This window comes from Passer domesticus, chromosome 11, assembly GCF_036417665.1.
Source record: "Passer domesticus isolate bPasDom1 chromosome 11, bPasDom1.hap1, whole genome shotgun sequence".
Classification (NCBI taxonomy): Eukaryota; Metazoa; Chordata; class Aves; order Passeriformes; family Passeridae; genus Passer; species Passer domesticus.
In genome coordinates this window covers 24,696,922-24,718,027 of record NC_087484.1, presented here as the reverse complement: position 1 = coordinate 24,718,027, position 21,106 = coordinate 24,696,922, and the positions used below count along the sequence as shown (strand labels likewise).

At 41.0% G+C, this 21,106-nt stretch overlaps 1 protein-coding gene across 1 annotated transcript in view; it reads left to right on the top strand.

The window, feature by feature from the left end:
* The window catches only part of PIK3CB (phosphatidylinositol-4,5-bisphosphate 3-kinase catalytic subunit beta), an 86,447-nt gene that overhangs the window by 31,077 nt on the left and 34,264 nt on the right, over window positions 1–21,106 (top strand). Inside the window, exons 3-5 of the mRNA XM_064384794.1 lie at window positions 5,509–5,624; window positions 18,154–18,339; window positions 19,341–19,566. Of these exons, the coding sequence (XP_064240864.1) occupies window positions 18,187–18,339; window positions 19,341–19,566 (379 nt within the window). The 5' untranslated portion in view covers window positions 5,509–5,624; window positions 18,154–18,186. The remainder of the gene's footprint in view (window positions 1–5,508; window positions 5,625–18,153; window positions 18,340–19,340; window positions 19,567–21,106) is intronic.

The window sequence follows — 21,106 nt, the reverse complement described above, 5'->3', positions numbered from 1 at the left end:
CTGTTCAGTCTGAGCCAGTCAGGTCTTTGTCCCAGCTCTGGAGCTGCTGAGCCAGCTGGGTCATCGCTTGTGCCCCGTGCTGCAGCAGAACTGGAAATGAGCTGGAAAGTGTTGCTCACTTGCCTCTGTTTGTGGAGCGGTATAAAGCAGATCTAAGCACTCGTTTGTGAGTCATCTGAAATAACAAACACACTGCTCTTCTCACAGAACTGTCACACACAGCCTTGAACCTTGTGCTTTTTGAACCTTAGAGTAGCAGAGTACATCCTCCAGCCCAGGGCCTCTCCTGGGAGATTTTACTCTGCACTTGTCATTAGAAGTGATCAGCACTGGCAGCCAGCCCTGAGTGTTGTGGGCATCGCAGGGTCTCGCTCAGCAGAGACTTTGCCCATCTCCATCTGAGCACACTGCCCTCAGGTCAGGGAATGTCTGGCTGCCTGGCACAGTGTGAGAGGAAAATTTGCAGTCTAGGAGCCTCTTTTTGTTAACCTTCCCTAGCAGTGATGTGCTCCCCTTCTGCTTTGCCCAGAGGCATTTCTTTTGAAGGTGACAAGAGCAGGAAAAAAACAATTGAAACGTTCTGAGAAAATAAAAAAAAAATTTTTTTGTTTAGTTTTCTGTTTGTTGATCCTAAATAGTGAAGGTGATTCCTTCCCATCTGGAACTCTCTCTTCCTTGCTGCTTTAATGGAAAGTCCTTCATTTTCCAGTGCCAGAAACTGCCAACAGTCTTTTGCTCTTAAGTTTGGCTTTATTGCAAGGAAAAAGATTATTTGCCTCACAACTCCAATTCGATTGAGTTCTGAGATAGAATTAGTAGGAGGGTTACTGGGTTACTGAACCTTGAACACCATCAGGCAGGCTACATCGCTGTCCCAGATAAATTAAAATGTAACTGACACCCTGTTAAAGAATCACTGTGTTCAAAATAAAGACTGTGTTCAAAATAAAGGTGAACACTTGCACGATCGTTTTGATGTTGTCTTGCAGTTCTAAACTGAAGGGGAACTCAGCATCATGTGTAACCAAGTAAAAACATGATTCATTGTGAAGCCTATTAGTCTGTGCTTGTGTGAGTATAAATGAGTTTTAACCAAGCCTGTTGGGCACTGAAGGGGATTTCAGAGGTGAGCCAGGGCTCAGTGAGGCAGAGCTCTGGGAAGAGTGAACAAGGCTCCCTGAGACTGTGAGTCACTGTGGTGGGAGATAGGGCTTCTGCCCTCAGTCACCCACTGTATATATGTAATTATGGTACCTACTTCTTGATGAAGGCATAACTGAATCTAGCTTCAAATCATGTTTTATCTGTTATCTGTTTAACTTAAAGAATAATACTGGAAAATGCTAAGTGGTCTCTGCTTCAGGAATAAGAAAGGACATAAACTGACTTACAGTTCTGACATAGATGTCTCTTTTGAACTCATTTGGTGTTCTGCAATTTCTGTCTCTGCCTTTTTTTCTTTTTCTGTGGCTGTTATTGTGCAATGGGAACTTGTTGCTCTATGTCTGTTCGGTTTTGGTTAAAAGATTTTGTACAAGATAGGTGGGTTTCACATGTCAGAGAAGTCTGAGGCTTTTCAAAGCATATTACTGGTTTCTGACCAAGCACCAACACCTGGGAAAGTAGAACACAAAGAAGAATGCTGTCCTGTGTGTAACACTGTGCTGTCCTTTTTCAGTATGGTGTTTTTTGTCTCTTGATGTCACTGCAGAAATAGGTGCCACCTTTTAGAGGTGAGAACTGGTCCTTGCTGCTGAAGGGACTCTGGGCACTGCATTGCTGGGACAGTGCTTGTGTCGAGCTCTGCTGTCTGGGTCAGCTGGCACACACCACTGTAACAGATATTAAATGCTCCTTTCAGATCTAGGACTGAACCTGCATTTTCAGCCTGGGCACTCAGCTGTGCAGTGGGGAGAAGCTGGAAGTTGCTGTCCTTTAGGCAGATGTGCATTGCTGTGAGCTACTCTTCTGCTCACTGTTTTAGTTCCTGGACTTGAGTTGTGATGGCTTAATTACTGGCAGTGAATGCTCTTGAGGAATTTTATGTCTGTTGTTGTTGGAACTTAAGACTGAGTTGCTTTATATATTTCAGTATCTTTTTAAGTTGAAGTTAGTTGATGTATTTACTGATCCTTCATACTTTCTTCATCTCTGACTTGGTGAAATGGTGAGTTTCTTCATTGCTACAGCAGCTAATTCAGTGTGATATTCCCTTGTCCAATCTTCAGCACTGCTGAGAGCATGAAATGCTCAAGGCACCTTTGAGATGACCCCAAGCTGTGAACCAACAGCTCTAAAATGCCCCAGCTGTGTATCACTGTCCTAAACTTCTGCTGGTGCTCTGATGTCTGCCTCAGTGCTTTCTTCCAGAGTAAGAGGTTTAATCACAGAGAAGATACCTAAGGAACTGCTGTGCTGTGTCATCGAACCCACACAGAGTTCCTTATCCTGAAGTAAACCTGGAGCATCCTCTCCAACAAATGGATTTTTTGTGTTGGAAGAATTGACGGAGCAGCAGCCTGTCTGATGGATCTAGAAATTGTTATAGAGCAGAAGACAATAGGGCCACAATTAGCCCAGTAATTTCTATCTGACATCTTACATGGCTTATGAATGATTTTTTTTTCCTCTTCTTTTTTTCCTTTTCTCTGTCTTTGTGAGTGGCCTGTTCCCTTGGCTCATAGTTGTTTATCTTGAACATGATGCCACAAAGGAATTTTAGGCAAAAGTTTCTTGTAGCTCTTCCCCCTTTCTCTCCTTGTGATGTAATTTTTTTTGGCAATACTTTTTAAAGTGTTTCTTTGTACATAGGGAGTGTAGGTGGAGAACTCTAAAAAGTGTTACTGTATTGTCACAGGCATTCTGATTGCCACCACACAGTTTTATGATTGCTGAATTGCCTCATAAGATTGTTAATGTTTTAGAAAAAAACAAGTTACAATTTACATAAAAATCAGTATCTATGTAATGAGTGTGTGATTAAAGGATTCATGAAAATTATTATTTTGCCAAATGCAATTTCTCATGCAGAAGTTGCAACAGAAAAGGATTTCTGTTAGGTCCCTGGTGGGTGCTATGGGTGTGGGCCCAAGGTGGTTTGGTGGTGTGCTTTTGGCTGAGGTCACACCCAACAGACCCAGAAGAGAGGCTGTCTGTAATGCCCAGCTGCCAGTTCTGTTTTTGACATGTTCCTCAGAGAGGTGCAGTGGGGAAAAGAGATGAACTGAGAGAGTCCAGTTTGTGAGGCAGTTCCTCCAAGTCCTTCTGTCTTTATGCAGTTCCCAAAGATGGTGCTGGCATGTTTGTTCCGTAGTTGGAGTCCTCAGCAGCTGTTCACAGTCTCTAAAAGGCCAGCAGCGTTTGTACCCTGTCTGCTGGGTGTAACCAGCCTTTGGAAAATTCTCCACTCGTGGTGTGAAGGTGGAAAGCATCCTGGCTGCCCATGTGTGATCTGCAGCCCAGAGATAGCACCTCTTTCAACCCCTGCTCTCCCGCTCTGAGAAACGGGAAGGGTTGGCTGGTGAGAAAAACAAGGATGCACAGCCTCATCTTCTAATGAAGGGTTTGTTTCTCATGCTTGGATGTAGCAATGGGTGCTTTGTTTGTGTACTTTAGAAATGGTTTAAGGTCTGATCCCCCACAGTTGGTTGTAGAGGACCAGCCTGTTGTCAGTGTGATGTCTGAGCTGCAGAGAGCCAAAGTGCTGTGAGAAAAGAAGGGAGACAGGACAGGAAGCTGTGGGGAGGCGAGACGGGGGTGAACACAAGAGCTGTGACAGGAACTATTCACAATGCAGTGGTTTGTTTAAGCTGTACCATTTATAGACCCTGGTTAGTTTTGGGCACCCACCATCTGATTGGTCATCATGTGTCTAGTTAGCCATTGACCTCTAGAAGTTTGGAATATCCAACTTTTAGTCAAGGAGTGTTCTGCTCCTGCCACGGGGTATGGTTCAGTCACACACTGTGCCCCTTGTTTGAGGGGCCACAGGTCATGCAGGATTTCTTCCTTGGGTGGAAGTTGTGTTGCCATGCCTGTTAGCTGTAGCAGGATGCATTTCACACCCCCTCCTAAGATCCTGCCTGCTGGCCAGTAGCCTTTGATTGGGATTTTTCTGATTTCACCAGCACAGATATTGACGTGGCTGTGAAACATGAATTCCAGGCTGGTAGTTGAGCCTTGGTTCTGTGAAATTCACACTGTTGCTTTGTCCTTGCAATTTCCAAATCACATAATACTGTCTTCATTTTTCTCTAGTATTTTCTTCTTTTTCTTGTGTGTATTCCCTGCTGTAGGCTCCTAGACATTAATTATGAGAAGTTTTTGGACTAGCTCATACCTCTGTAAATAAATAACTCAATGTGTGTTGATTGGCTTCTTGCACACCAGATGAAAACCCATTTTGGGACAACACCTTTTGTGCACCAAAAGATTGTGCATGGAGCACTAAATTAACTTTTTTTACACCTAAGTACGTGGAACAGTAAGTATTTATCCCTCAAAGCCACTGAAGAGTCTGAGTTGCTTCAGAGGGCTCCACATGCCAATTCCTAGAACAATTCTGCTCTGTGTGGGACAAGGCAGTGGCAGCCCTCCCTCCCTCCTGGTCACTGCACTGCTCTCACTAGCTCAGTGGGACATGCCTGGTGTGGTTTAGAAAAAGAATTGTTGATGGGAAGTGCAGGGTACTTACAGGTCTTGTGCTTGTGGCTTGGCCTACAAACCTGGAGATAGCATCAGTGCAAGCTGACAGCACTGCTTGCTGCTCAGGGGGATTGAAGCAGTTTTGTTCACTTCTCTTTACTGAGAGCTCGATTTGTAGGGTAGAGCTGAGGAGGATGATGCCTTGGCTCTGTGGAGATGTTTTGTCCTGTGCATCTGCAGGGTGTTGGTTGGTCAGAGACCTTCTGAATTTTCACATGTTGAACTGTGAATAGGAATATGGGATCACTTGTGTCATCAACTTAGCTTCTCCATAGTATGACTACAGATGATGTTACACTCTTTAAAAATTCCAGACCACCAAAATGCCCCCAAACAAACAAAAGACCTCCACCAAAATCACCTTACAGGCCAGAGGAAAAAGATAAAATGTGCTTAAGATAATGAAGGCAAATCTGTCTCCCTTTTTTTGGCTTTAACTACAGTGGACATCTGCTGGTCTGGTTCAAATTGAGTGTACAAAAGTGTGAAAATATTTACAGCAGCTAAGTATGCTTTTGACTAATTCATGATCGTAAGACTTATTCTAATAAATTGCATATTCAAATTATTTCCTTTTTTTCCTTTCTGGTAGCAGGATGTTCGTGGCTTTGACTTTCATTTAATTGTTAGATTAATCACATTGTGCAATGGGAATGTGGTGCTGTAGTATTTGAAGGCAGTAAAAAATGGTATGATTATTTAGATATATCTGCACAGAAAGTTGGTGCAGCTTTTAAACCAAATACAAATTGCTGATTTTCTCATTTGGTCAATTACATTATATTGTGTTTTGCTTTTTTTTAGATTACATTGAGGTCATCTCCTGGAATCTTCTGAAAAAACAAGAGTAATAGGAAGAAAATGTTTAGTAAAAGTATCCTCGCTACACAGTCAAACTGAAACAGGGAAGGTTCACTGGAGTAAGTATTACAGGGCTGGGATTTTCTGGGTTTGTTTTCTGTTGTCTTTTGCTTGTAAAGTCAACATGGCTATTAGGCTTTTACTGCATTTAACTTTGTTATAGTTATATTAAAAATATAAAAGGGTGACTCTGTACTCATTTCACTTGATCAGCTGGTAATGGACTCATGGATTCTCACTGAACCATCTTCCCTCTTGGAAGTAGTTGTATCTTGTGAAATTGGGATGGCTTTCAGGTTTTTCTCTTGGCTGCTGTGTATGCTGCCTGTGGTTTTGAGCAGGTTTGGTTGTCTGGTATAGATGTGATTACATATAAGCTCCTATTTGCTGGAAAAAGTTAAAGCACTGCTTGTATTTTCCAGGGAATTTGAAAATACACTTGTTTTTTTTTGGTCTGTAACTCTCCAGTCATGGCTCTTATGACTGACTTTAATAATTTTGTTCCCACTATTATTTGTCCTGTATTGTAGTTCCATCATTCATCAAACTTGCTTAGGTTTTCAGTTTATGAATATCAGAGACATCTTTCCTTCACTGTTTGTAGTTCAATTCCAGCTTTTGTGAATTCTGTCTAGCTGACACATATGTGTCTCATTTCTGATAAAAGAAGCTTCCCTACCTAATGTAGGGACTGTGGATTGCACTTTTTGCTATCAGATAAATAAATATCTATATCCTAATATAGTGTAATTATTAATTTCTGTATACTTCATGTGCTTGAGATGAGAAATGTAATAATTTTTCTCCCACTTTGCATCGGATTGTCAGATATTTAAACATATTCTCCTTAGAAACTGGGAAAAAGCTGTCTGTGATGCATTTTACTCATGCTGTGTGGTTGTGTGAATGTAATTCTGCAGGAGTCACTGGAAATAGTCCTGAATGCCTGGTTGGGAATTAAAAAGATCTGGCCATTAGAACTGAGAAGGGTGAGAAGTTGTTTTACTTTACAAGAAGTATATTTCAGCATATTACTTTATTACCAAGAGGAAATTACTCCTCTTAGCTTCTTCTTTGACACGGATGTGTAGAGGATGTCATAATTTGGGTAGAAAAATGTCTGTGGAACCTAATCAGACAAGAAAAGCTTTCCATACTTGGTGTTTTAACAAAGTGTTTTTAACTGGCAGAATAACGTTTGGATTGATTGATTTCCTGCCTTAAAGAAAAAAGTTTTGTAAAATTTTCAATTCAGTGTGGATTTAAAGAAGTTGATGTGCGTTAGTTCCCTTTCTCGAAGTGCTTGAAAGAAATGCTACAATTTTTAGTCAGCACATTTAAATTTTCATCAGTTCCTGATCTAGGCCAAATGTCAAGTGACTGGTAAATACTCATGTGCAACATTCTTGTGGCGCCTGATTCTGAATTCTGACCCCTGAAGTTTTCAGGAGTTGTGTTATGTGGAATTATTTGTCTTTTCCTGCCTTATTAGATTACACAGTGGAAATACAGGCAGCTGCTCACAAGGTTCCAGTACAAACAAACAAACAAACCTGCTCACTTAGTTTGACAAGTTAATTCTTGACTCTGGTAATCAAGTTACTAAAACATAAAGTTGCAACTGAGATGCCCAAACAAATAAAATGAAGAATCTCCACTGGAGACTGCTTTAGTCATTTTGAATCATTGTTTTTAGGCTTATGCCAGACACAAAACTTTCTCAGGTGTTCCGTAGTCAGTAAGCTTGTGTTTCTTCCCTCCTCCCTGTCTTTTTAAGAGACTCAGAGAATTCCATTGTTACAACTTAAAGTTAATTAAGATTTTTCCTTTTTGGAGAAATGTTTTGCAACCCGTTTGTTTGTTTTTAGTTGGAGTTTGTGTGCTCGTGTGTGTTTGGATCATCACAAGGTGTTTTGTAATTGGAATTTTAAAATTCCAATTAGCATTAAAATAAAATCCTCTTAGCATTAAAATAAAGTCAGAGCAGCATTTCTATTCACAGTTAAAAAGGCAGATGGAGTTCTTGTGAAGTCTTAGAAGCAGATGCTGACTCTCACAGCTGGGGAAAAGTAACCCCAGGAGCAGACAGGCTCCAAGGGTTGCTGCATTTCTGGGACACTGTGGAGCCTCCATCCATGGAGGCTTGCAAAATCATGTGTGCAGACTCCTAAGCAACTTGCTTTAACTGCCACTGTTGGAGCTGAGCTTGGAACCAGCTGACTTCAGAGGTACCTTTCAGGCTAAATAGTCTGTAATTCCTACATAATCTTAAATATTTTTTGGCCCTTGTGATGAATGGCCAGGGCTACTTTTGGCTTTATTACCTTTATCTTCATGACAAAAGGGGTTTTTAGGATTGCGTTTTTCTACCAAATGGCATCCTATTTCAACCTGTCTTTATAAATAAGTTTCATGAAAAAAATGTATAAAATATAACTAAATATTTGCATTAGACTTGAGTTATTGGATTTCCTTCAGTGTTTGCTCAGTCCTTGACAAGTCCTGTCCATGTAACAGTGGCTGTGAGCGGCCACCTCTGAATCTGTGATGGGGGTGTTGAAACTGGTGTTGGAAGAAGAATAACTGCAAAAATCCAGATTATGTAAGAAACAGACCCCATCAGGAAGAATGCCTGGCCAGATGAAGCATGTAAAATCTATATATTTTTTTCTATTAAAGGGCTTCTTTCTACTTTGTAGGATCCATGGCATCTCTCTATGAGACTTAAGCACAAACTGCTCGTGTGTTTTGGGCTGTGTGTCCTCCTTGTAGGTGAAAATTTCACTCCTCCTTGATACTCAACTGGTTTGAATTATTTCACTGGTTCACCTGTCTCTGTAGTACATGCAATCTGTCTGCTGTACCCCTTTCCTAGAGTTTTTGATCAAAATACCAGAAATAACTAAAAGGTGAATATTTTAGTCCCTTTGGGAACAGGTATCCACTTCTAGGAGAACCTCAGTTTCTGTTTTCAACTTTTTTTACAGTAGAATGTTATCTAGATGCAACATCTTAATAGTCAGCTGCTGGTGAGATTTGATGGTCTAGGCTCATTTGTACAATTCCAAAGGAAAGGAAATACTATTTATATATTTAAATGTCTTATAAGTGGAATGTTTCTGTCGTGTTTACAGTGGAATAAAAATTTTTGAGTAGTAGAACAGGCAAGGAAATCCCAGAGAGCAGAACTAATTCTGGTTGATTATTTCCTAGTTTTGTTGTCAGACTGTTAAGAAGTCAGGTACAAGCCTTGTTGAGCAATGGGAGGACAGGGCCTCTACAGTTTACTTAAAAATAAAGTTTTGTTTACAGTTTACTTAGTACAATAAAGTAATAAAAACTCAGATTATTAATGCATCTTTTCAGATTCATGACAGACACTGCATAGTAGTTCTAATAATAGCTTGGGCTGTCAGAAAGCCAGGCCCTCAGGCTGTGGTTTTGCCTGCAATTCTTAAAATGATTTTAAGAGCTGTCAAGTGGCCAGCAGCCCTGAGGGTGTGAGGAGCTGTCACTGTGCCACTCCCCTTGCACCCTCGCTGTGCTGGCACAAGCACTGTGCAGCTTTACAGAAACACCTGACTTGCCTGGCTTCAAATGACATCTTTATTCTGGTTCATCTCCTCCTCCTTCCTTTCCCATTCAGTCCGACTGTCCAGTCCTCCTCCTTCCCTTGTGCCCCCTCCATTCACCTGTTTTTTAAAGCTTGGTTTTGTTTGTTTGTTTAAAATATCCAAGTGAGTGTGCCATCATTTCACTCTTTAGTCTGTTCTTGGAACTCGGCATACCCTAACATTTCATGCTGTCCTCCTGATGCTGTTTGGGTTCTTTTTTCTTTTTTTTTTTACATTATTTTTTTACATGATCTTTCCATAACTGCCCCTGAAGGCCTTGAAATAAAGATCTGCTCTTATGTTACCTCCTTACTAAAATTATCTTGAGTTTCATTTCCAGGCTGGGAAAAAGGCAACGCTCCCTCTAGTTCATGAAGTATCTGCAGTGCTGTGCAGGGTCACCAGTTCTAATCTGTTCCCAAATTTTCAGTGTTACCTTTCTGCACAGGATCAGGATATACAAATGCTTTGTCCCTCGTGTCAGGGCCCACTCTGCCTGCTGCTACTGCAAATTTTCTAAAATATCTAAGAGAAATGCTTCTAAAGGCGATTCTACCAGATGTTTCCTCACAGGCCAGTTCATATAGAATGTTGAATAACTGGCTTGGGCTTTTTTCCTTTGAGCTTTTCTCCTTTTTCGCTCCCGGACTCTGATGATGAAGGTGTCAAACGAACAGTTACTCATGTGACAGTGCTTTTCTGATCTGCTGTTTTCTTCCATTCCTTTATACTCCTTCCTTCTCAACCATGCAGAACTGCATTCCAGCCAGCTGAAAGGGAATGTTATCCCATAGTGTCCCCAGCTTCAGTGTGATCCAGTGATGGGATGCTTCTAAAGACAATTTCACACAGCAATATAGAAATGTGAAAGGAGTTTTTCTTCTCCTGCAACTCACTCTACTTGCACAATTCAAGAGGATGGCCCGAAACGGTTTCTGTTTTAATATGTCTATGAAGTGATTTCAAGGTAGAGCAGAGGATGGCTGTGAGTTGGCTGTGAGAAGCTGGTGTGAGCTGTTTGGTGTTCCAGGATTTCATGCTGCCTGTGCATTGACAGAAATCTATCCGAAGCTGGGGCTTAAGTTTTATTCACTTGTTCAGTTCATCATGGGTATCCTTCAGAGGGAGCAGCAGATGTGTGTGCTTGTCTGAGCATAAAGTAACAGCAAGTAAGATTTTCCTTCTTGTTCAAGTCAAGTCCATAAGTTCTTCTGAGTCTGGAATACCATTTTAGTAGTGTTCTTCTCTATGTGTAGACTTGTTTTCCAGGAAAAAAAATTCTGAAGACAGTCTCATTCTCAGCTATCTCAATATCATTGAATTGTGGAATAACTTTTGTAAAAAGGGATGACCAGAGATAATCTAATCTAACCATCTGTTCAAATGAAGATACTTAAAATTAAATAAAATTTTAATTTGTAACCAGTTAACATGTCTGCATTTTTTCATATCTCTGAGTCCTGTGTAAGTCAATTGCAAATTTAGGTGCTCAGCAGTTCTTGAAAACTGGGCCACTTTTATTTAGAGGCATTAATATTTGAGTAGAAACTGCATTCATTGTGGGTTTAAAATCCTGAGTTCAGTTTTTAAAACTTGGTGCATAATGCTATGGGTACACCAGAGGAATAAAGCTACAGGACATGAACAGGCAAAATAATCAGGACCTGGGACAAAAAAAAACAAATGAAATTATCTTTGTTTGTGGAAAATTAGCTGTATTTTGTGAGGAAGAGGAGACAATCTAGACTTGATGGCTGAGAGACCACTCTTGGTACCAGTGTTAGCGCTGTGAGGGAAGGAGGCCTTTGAAAAAGGCCTTTCATATTTTCTGTACATAGATATTTTTAGAAAACTAAATGGTGATATTTTTATTCTGATTTCTGGAGAAACCCTGACTAAATGGACATTTAATTTTCCATTCCATAGGGCCAGCTCATGTGGCAGTTGAACTAAACTGCTGGGAAATATTTATAGTACCACATGATCTTTAAAAATAACTTTCCAGTCTACTTTGTAGATGTCTTGAATTCTTAAAATTTTTGCTGTTGTAGGTAGATTCCCGTGACATTTGTGGAGTGGAAAGATCTCTGCTTTGCTGATTTAGGCATTTGTATTATCATCAAGTTGATTGTATTTTATTTTTAGATTTGGAAGCAGTTTGGATGGAATTCATCTGTGCAGCTGTAGAAGGCCAGAACCTTGAGTGGGTTTGCTCTTTAGGTCTAAATGAGAATTCCCATGTCAGGGTCTGCAGGGTTTCCATGGTCTGCAGTGGCACACAAACCACACTGGAGTTACCAGTGCTCTGGTTTTAAAAGGACCAACCATTGTTGGTGCTGTGTGACCAGGGCTGAGCAGAAAACAGATCTCAGCAGCTCACTCACTGTGGGAATAGTGGTGCTTGCTCCTGTCACATTAAACCTTGAAACAAACCTCGGCTGCAGTTCGCTCTCTACAGCTCCCTGAAAGAACGCTGTACTCAGGTGGGGCTGGTCTCTTCCTGCAGGAGACAACTGGCAGAACCAGAGCACACAGCCTTAAGCTGTGCCAAGGGAAATACAGGCTGGATGTTAGGGAAAAGTTTTTTACAGAAAGAGTGATAAAGTGAAAAGTTTTCTACTGAAAGAGTGATAAAGCACTGGAATGGCTGCCCAGGTGGAGTCACCATCCCTGGGTGTGTTTAACAAAGCCTGGATGTGGCACTGGGTGCCAGGGTTGAGTTGAGAGGTTGGGTTGGATTTGATGATCTTGAAGGTCTCTTCCAGCCTGGTGGTTCTGTGATTCCCGCTACCCGCAGTGTCACCCTGTGCCTGCTCTGCGGGGTGAGGGCCGTGTTCTCACCGCGCCCTGCTCCGCTCGCAGGGCGAGGCCGCTGCGGGCCCGTGGAGAACGGAGCTGTTTGTTCCCGGTGCTTTCCATTGTGTGCCCGCGGCGGGATGGGAGGGGACGGCAGGAAGGGGAGAAGCTCAACAGCGCTGCGGGCTGCCCTCGGAGAGAGCTGCCCTCAGGGTGGGGTGGATGGGACAGGAGCGACCAGGGGAAGGAACAGAACTGATGAGATGAAATGGGAGCCATGGGGAGAAGGGACGGGAGCGATGAGGAAATGGAACTGAAGAGGGGATGGGACAGGAACAATGAGGGGAGGAACAGGGCTGATGAGGGGATGGAACGGGAGAGATGAGGGGAGGGAATGGGAGTGGCGAGGGTAGTGGAACAGGAGCAGTGGCATGAAACAGGAGCGATGAGGGCAGGGAATAGGAGCGATGATGAGGGAACAGGAATGATGAGGCCATGGAACAGAGTGATGAGGGGAGAGGGTCGAGCTGGGGCCCGAAGTGCCCTGTCACAGCCTGTGGCAGTCCCGGGCAGCTCTCGGACCCTGCCCTGGGCTGCAGAGCAGCTCCCGGGAATTGGTACAGACTGAGGAACAGAAGAGGATGTAGTTCTACAGAGCTGTGAACCGGTCCTCATCTAATGCATATATTTGTTTTTAGTGTCTTTGGAAGAAATCAGACTTTTAAAATTTTTTTAAAAAACTTTTTTTCTAAAGGCCTTCTAAGTTTCATATCTTTCTTTGTGCATATTCAGACTCCTTTTCCATCATTCTGCTAGGTTCTTTTCCTTTGTTTCTTCTCAAATATTTCGTTTATAGCTTGCTCATCCTTTTACTAGATGTTTACATGGTTAGAAAAACGATTACAATGATTGTGTTGTGTGAGTGCTTAGTGTTTCTCTTACTTAGACTGCGTGATGTGCTGCTGCCGTTTCCTAGAAGATGACTGTGCTCAGATTGTCATCTCGTCTGTTCTGGACAGTGAGATACTGTTCAAACACTGTTCTTGTGTGTCTGGATGGGGTGGCCCTTTTCACTGCTGCAAGACTTCTGGGTTTTTTTAGCCCCTTGACTGCCACATGACAGAGCAAGCAGTAGATAAAGAGCTGTATTGATCACAGTGATGATTGTCTTGGATGTGGTGCTCAACAGTTGCAGCAACTTATTACATAAAGCAAAAATCTGGATAAGCAGAGTGCCCTTAGTTTTTGCGTATCCAAAACAAGTTAGCTTGATATTCATCTTTATGTAAATATTCATAGGTTTAGTGAAGAGTAAATCCAGCTTTGTATTTAACTTGAAGAGCTGTAGATATTTATGTGCCCTTAAAATGCACCTGTGTTTCGAAGAGGTGGTGTGAAAGAAACTCTACTTGTTATGGAAAGTTACTTTTCAATATATAAATGATCCTCCCCTCCAACTTTTTGCCATCTGTTTGGGAAGATAGCATACTGATTTCATTCTGGGAGAACTGACCATGTTCCAGGGGTGGGTGACATAATTTCAGATGGAAGATAGCTCTTCTAAAGACTTTTCCAGAGACTTGGTGCTCAGGAGAATAAATACTATGAGAGATAACAAGGCATCAAACTTTTCCTCTGACACTGCATTATATTTGTGTTTATAATTACCATCTTCTTTGCCCCTACTTTTACTTGTGTTTGATTAGTATTCTTCTGGATTATAGTTCAAGATAAAACATTGAACATTGCATTGGTTTTTATGTTGGTGTTCTTTAAACAACAGAGAAACAGATCTCAGAGGATGAGAGATAGGGAATTTGTGGTGAGTTCAGAAGTAAAGGACTTAATGCACAGTGTGAGTTTTCATCATTTTCATAATTGCATTCTTCAAAAAGTTGGTTTTAGAAGAACTTATCTGACACAGATAAATGTTGAGTGTTGATGACAATTAAAGTGGATTTGGTACTTCTTAATATCTAAATCTTTTGCTGATATGATAAATTATTTTCAAAGGAGAGTTCATTGTATTATTATTCCATGTCTCATTTTTTGCAGTGCTCCAGACAGGCTCTTGTGAGCATGTTCTTGGGCAGCTCTTAATTTCAGGATAACCTTACAAACTACCCCCCATGCTTGTCCTTTGTATCTCCTTGGTCAGCACTGTTTGATATTTGTACCTCCTGGATTTAATTGCTGTACATGTGCAAGTTAACTACCCAGCACAGGTACAATTGATTTAACTCCTGTACATGTGCAAGTTAACTACTCACACAGGTAAAACTGATTTAACTCCTGTACATGTGCAAGTTAACTACCCACACAGGTAAAACTGATTTCACCAGCTCTGGCTGCAGTGGTGGGAGGCCTTTGCAGCTGGGTGGGCCTGGGCCCTCAGCAATGTCCTGAAGGAGTCACCATGGATTTGAGTTTGGCACAAGATAGTCTTGCCAGCCTTCAGGAAAATGGGTGGGTGGTTTGGAAAGAGAGCGCAGCCCCAGCGTATAACCACAGCCTCTGAAATCCTACTCATCCTTTGCTCTAAAGAGTAAGTCTGAAACTCCCGGGGATGTGCTGAATGCCTGGGTTTTGTTAACTGCTACTGTGCAATGTTCCAGTGGTTCTGCTGGAGGCCAACACCTGCTGGAAGTGTTACCTACATTTTTTTTTTCTTTTCCAAACTAGTTTTGTACCTGCTCTGTATAACCCAGACATATGATTTTAGTTCTGTTTTGGTTAGGAGGAAAACATAAGGGGGCTGCAATTCATATAAAAATATCTGCAGCTTACTCTTGACTGGCTGTCCTTAAAGTATTTTAGAAATCAGTGAAGAAGCAGCCTGCTTCTGGTACTCTTTTTTTTCTTTGTTTGTTTTTTTCTGTTTTCCTTTCCAAGTGGTCTTGTTGATTAGATGATGAGATGTACTTTTGTTGGGAGCTGCGGAGAAAGCTGTAAGGTCTCCTGGCTTCTGGAATGAAGCTGTTAGCACCAGAGCAAATTCTTTTGTCTGCCTGGAGATGGCAAGTCCTTTAAAAACCACAACAGCAACACTCAATTGAGAAATCCTGTTTTAGGGCTTCTTCTTTGTGCACATTAAATAAATAAATACCAAGATAAGCGACAAATTTCCTTCTTCTGCACATGTTTTACTCATCAGTGTTCCACTTCTTTCCATTAGTATAAGTAGCTCTGGCAGAACGGCTGGTATCTTAAAATACAAATTGATTAGAAGGGAGAGTGTGTGGGCACACACACATATATGAATCTGAAATTTGCAGGTTAAAGCTTAGAGAAAATTTACACTTACATGGGAAGGTTTGAATGCTGTCTGTCAGTACTACCTGTACCTTGGAAAAGCATTTTGTATTGGGCTTTGCTCCTGTGAAATTTGAAGTCATTGATTAGACACTTGAGGAGCCAAGGTTAAGTGCTGGTTTAATTACTTCCGTCTTTTGTAAGTGAGGTTGTTGTTACTGTGACAGTGGGCAGGAATAGCTATGAGGTTAACAGCCTGAAATAGCCTTTTTATTATTATTTGAATTGTTGTTTTTTTCCTTTAGCTGGAAGTTGTTTAAAATGTCTCTGGTGCTGTTACTCCCAATCCAGATGGCTTTTTGCCCTTGTTTCAGTTCCTAGATGTGATATTGAGAGTTAGTCACCAGTGCCACCACACATGTCCCAGCTGGGGCTGTGACTCATCCCCAGAGCTGCTGTGGGTTGGCAATCTTGAGTTTCTCAGGATAAAACCTGGTTCTCTCTCGCTTCCCTGTGATGTCAGCTCTTGGGGCAGAAACGGGGTGCTGACTGCAAAACATAGTGACCTGCTTCCTTGAGGAAGGAAATGTTTAGTAAGTGCCTGAAGGCAAGAATAGCTCCTCAGCATGCTCCGATTGCTAAGATGGCTTCTCTTCCCTTTTTAACTGAAACTGCAAATGGAATTTTAAAAGACTTTGGTGTCTGTGCTGGAAATCTGTAGTTATAAACAAGTATCTTACAAGAACTTTATAACTCTGTGTTGTGGTGTTTGGGCTCCAGGATATGGAGCAGCATTTTTAAGTCTTGTTTCTTTGAAGATTTTAAACTCTTGTTGATGCACTAAAGTGGTTTCAACAACTGCAACTCTGAAAAACATCTGAAAGAGTATGAAAATAGAAGAAATACAGTGAATTAAAGCAGGAATGAACTATATACAAAATAACTACATAAAACAGATTTCCTTGCTGCTGTACCCCTCCAAGTAACAATTTGTAATGGAAATACCTCTTTATTTTACCCTCATGACAACAGAAAATAACTGCAAATACAAAAAATGTACAGTATTAGTATTTTTCGCTGACTGCTAATTTAGGTTACAGCAGAATTGCAGCCAGCATTTTATGGGTACAGTTAACTGGATGGAGCAAAACAAATAGTATCCCATTAAAATAGCAGCTTGTGGAAAATATACTGATTGGTAATGAGGAATTAGACGTTTTGTCTGGGTTTGTTTTTTGGGTAGATGCCGTGTTATTCCAATAATGTAGTCTGCGCTGGATATAATGATGGGATAACATTTTATTTCTTTCCTTTAGACACCTTAGAGCTCACACACCTTGCTAAACTTCACACATCCAATGCTGAGTGGGTGGATTTGTAAACTGTGGTAATTCCTATAAAATACCTTCATATCGGATTTGTTATTTTTATCATACCACCACCTCCAGTTACTTCTGCTTTAATTCAATCTGCTCAATGTAGTGAATTTTTTTGGATGAAAATGTGGACATAATGGTGGTAAAACTATTGTTTGATAGTGATGATGGCAGAAGCTCCCTGATTATTGCTTCTATTGAGAAAAAAATGTTTTTCCTTAGGTACTTATGCTTTCTGAAATTTAAAGAGGTTTTATTTGGCATTATTGAAAACTCTGCTATATTTTTATCTAGTACAAACAAAATATGAAGTGATCCATACATTAGTGTGGTTATAAGATGTATTGGCAGCTTGTACTGGTCCTCACAGCTTTGCTAAGGCCAGGTGGCAAGGTGTTGGAATGATCTGGGTTATGTTTTTCATTGTATTTATGTGGCAGTTGGAGGTGGGATGGAATGTGTTGTCTAATACCTGAGGCAGCTTTGAACTGACAAGTTGATTTTTGTGCTGTTGGTGTAATCTATTATCCATTGTGGGGAAGGGAAGGACTAATTGAAATACTGGAAAGCTGTGAGTGGAGTTGAACATTCTGACATTTTCTGTTACAAAGGGTGATTTCCCACATCTTGTGCTGTCCGACAAGAATTCAAAAGATGCAGGGGTAACTTGTCTATTAAAGTGCTTTATTGTAGTGTATTCCAGTGTTCCCCCTCCCTTTGGCAGCTGAGGAGTATTGTCTGGATGAGGAGGAGGAAAATGATTCAGTGAGCCATGGCAGAAGGGAAAACTCAGTTTTAGAGAGTGGTGATCAAAACAGAAGACTTGGGAGGCCAGTAAAACCGGTGGTAGCATTCAGAGTAAATAGAAATGTGCTGAAATGCAGAGGACAGGCAGCAGGAAGGCAGAGGAGTGAGCTGGAGGAGATCAGGGGCAGGGTTTCCTCCTACCCTGCAGGGATGCAGTTCGCACCGTGGGCGGAGTTCAGTGATCGTTCTCTAAGGGTGAAAACAAATTGAGATAAGTGTCTTCAGAGGAAAATGACACTTTCTAGTAGAGTCAAAGAAATTTTTCCTGCTATGAACACAGACTTTCAAGTTGAATGTCACTGCCTACTTTCATGGACAACTAATAGGAAATTTGCAAAAAAAAATAATGAAACCGATCATGAGCTTTCATATGAAATATTGCCATTCTTCATCCATGAAGTTTATTTTGGTTGTGTTTTACACAGGTAAGGTTTTAGAGAGAACTTGAATTTCTAACTTTGTTTCAGCTAACCTCTAATTAGTTTTTTCTCTTATGACTTAGTTTTAATGATATAAACATCTCAACAATAGTGCTTTGCTAGGCAAATACTTTTATTATATTAAATAACATTAATGAGTAAAACTATGCTTATCTGTTTGCAATACTGGCATTTGAGACCTTAGAGTTGTAAGCTGAGCTGTACAAAGCAGGCTTATGTAAACCTTCCAAAGACTTTAAAATGTGTGTTTAATTATAGAAGGTTAAGTATACTGAATTTTAGGTTGGTTTTTTTTCCCCTAAGGCCATGTGGTTATGATATTATTGAGATTCCATAATGCCTCCTGCCGTGACAGACAGCCTTGACATCTGGGCAGTGGATTCACAGATTGGTGCTGATGGCTCAATATCTGTGGACTTCCTGTTGCCCACTGGAATCTACATCAACCTGGATGTCCCTCGAGATGCCACCATATCTCAGATTAAACAGGTAACACCAAATGGGCAGTTAACTGAGGTTTGGAATGAGGGCTGGTTCTGATTTTGACCTGCCCTCTGGCAAATCAAGTCATGAATTCTAGCAGGCGTAGAAATGAGGTACTGAAGGCACGTGCCCAGCAGATTGAGTGATAAAAAAGTGTGTCTGGGAGGGTTAGCACTGGGTTTGGGCAGATGGCAAGGCTTGGAAAGTGGCTTCTTGCTGGTAGTTACAGTTCAGTAGAGGTTATTCTAATAGCTCTATATTAATACTGTACTGCTGAACCTTTTTCTAACACATTGACAATCCATTGTTTGCTGATCTAACATTTCCCTGATTAGATTTTTAGTCCAGAAGTCACAAATTGAGCTCCTGCCTCTGTTGACTGGCACCAAAGATAATTGCTTTAAAAACTGCATCTGCCTCTTAAAGGTTTTGTACAGATTGGAGTGTCACATAAAATGTGAGGGAGTATCCAAGGGAAGGGGAAAACGTAAGGAAATGACCACAGATACTAAAAACAATCTACTGACCTTTGATCAGATAATGGCCATTGGGAAAAGTTACTGAGGAATTAGGCAGTGAAAGAATTACAGCACAGACTAACCTACTCCTAATATATCAAGTGATAAAGAATTTACAAACAAATGTGTAAGTAACAGCAATAAGGGATTTGAACTAAACTGTCTGGTTTCCTTGCTGCTTGTGGCACATGGAAACTTGACATGCTATAAATATATACTGTTGATATTTAGCTGTTTTCCAAAGAAAAGGAATGCTGATGATAACTACAGAGGTCTGTCCTGGAAATCACTCAAGGTAGAGACTAGAAGTGAGACAAAGTAAACATACAATGATTTGTAATGATAAAATTACCCAAGTTAGCAAACATGTTTCTTTTCTAATTTTTGGGAACATAAATAGAAATGAATGTTAACTTCAGTGCCTTAAGATATGACCCTCTTTTCTGGTTTTGGGTTTTTTTTTCATTTATTTCTTTGTTTTCATTGCAGCTATTATGGAAGCAGGCACATTCCTACCCACTCTTTCATCTCCTCATGGAGATTGACTCTTACATGTTCTCATGTGTGAATCAGACTGCTGTACATGAAGAATTAGAGGATGAAACACGGAGACTTTGTGATGTTAGACCCTTTCTTCCTGTCCTTAAACTAGTGACAAGGAACTGTGATCCAGGAGAAAAGTTGGATTCCAAAATAGGTGTCCTTATAGGCAAAGGTAATTCCATTTAATTTTTTTAAAAATGAGGTTATACTTTGTTGTGTATGAGGGTCTTAATTGGGCAGGTAGGAGAGGATTAAAAAAACCCAAACTCTTAAAAATTCAGTATTTCCTTTTGTCAAACAAATACTGATATAGTTGGAAAGAATTTAAATAGTCAAGATGAAACACATGCAAGTTATTTAAAGCTACTTTCTGTATTGCATTTCAGCATTGTATGGCTACATCAATCAAGAACAAATTTTATTTTGTGGACAAGGAGAAAAATATATATTACTATTATTATTACTAAGTGAAGAACAACATAATCCTTGAGAATTGTTATCATAAATAATCTGCCAGCAAACTGGATATTCAGAAGAAACTAGAAATTATTCTGATTTTATTCTACGTAGTGTCTGAGTTGGTTAACAATGATTCTTGGTTTTGTTCTCAATTGTGACACTGATTTTCATCAAACAATGAAAAGCTATTTTTAAAGGTTTCACAGTAACTTATTCTTGATGTTATTTCAGAATTTTCAGCTTTTAAATCTACTCTGCTTGGTTATACAATCAAGATTGACAGGGTCATATGAGGTCATACCTCTTGTTTTAAAACAATGAGCCATTGTTAGGTCTCTTATAAAGACTGCAGGTTTTGTTTAGATTTCAGCAGTACACTGTCTGCCTATTTGTTAGAGCTGACAATGGGAACGGTTGGTCAGTTTAACCATTCAGACAGATCCTGACAGATTTGGAGAGATTCACATTCTGTGATTGAATATTTGGTTTATTAGAGCTGTGTCAGACCCTGCCTTAAGCAGCCCCTATTCTGTACCTTAGCAGAAAAAAAAAACGTGTTCCTGTCTGAGCTTCTAAACTTAGTGCTTTGTTCTCAGAAGGTGCTGGGTGCTTTGTGTGTTTTGTACAATGGCCTTCAAAGTTCACGAGTAAAGATAAAGACACTTGCAGGCCCTACACCTCCTGAAGTACCAAAAAGTCACAGGTTTCCATTGTATCATAGGAACCTGGGATGATTTGGGTTGAAAGGGACCTTTTAAAGGTCATCTCGTTCCACCACCCTGCTGTGGGCAGGGACACGTTCAGCTGGACCAGTTTGCTCAGAGCCTGTCCAATCTGACCTTGACTGTGTCCAGGATGGGGCATCCACCACCCCTCTGGGCAACTGGTGCCACTTCCTCACCTTCCTCCTTGTAAAAAATGTCTTCTTTACATATACTCTAAATCTACCCTCTTTTAATTTAAGAACTCCCCAGAGCTTGCTTTTCTCCAGGCTCTCTCAGCCTGTCTCCATTGCAGAGGTGCTCCAGCCCTCTGAGCCTCTTTGTGGCCCCTCTGGGGTCACTCTGGAAGGCCCCTGTCCCCTGGTGCAGGGGGCCCAGAGCTGGGTGCAGCACTGCAGGTGGGGTCTCACCAGAGCAGAAGAGAGGGACAGAATCCCCTCCTCTGTCCACCTGCCCTCAGGACACGTTTAGCTTTCTGGGCTCTGAGTGCTCATGGCCAGGTCATGTCCAGCTCATCCACCAGCACTCCCA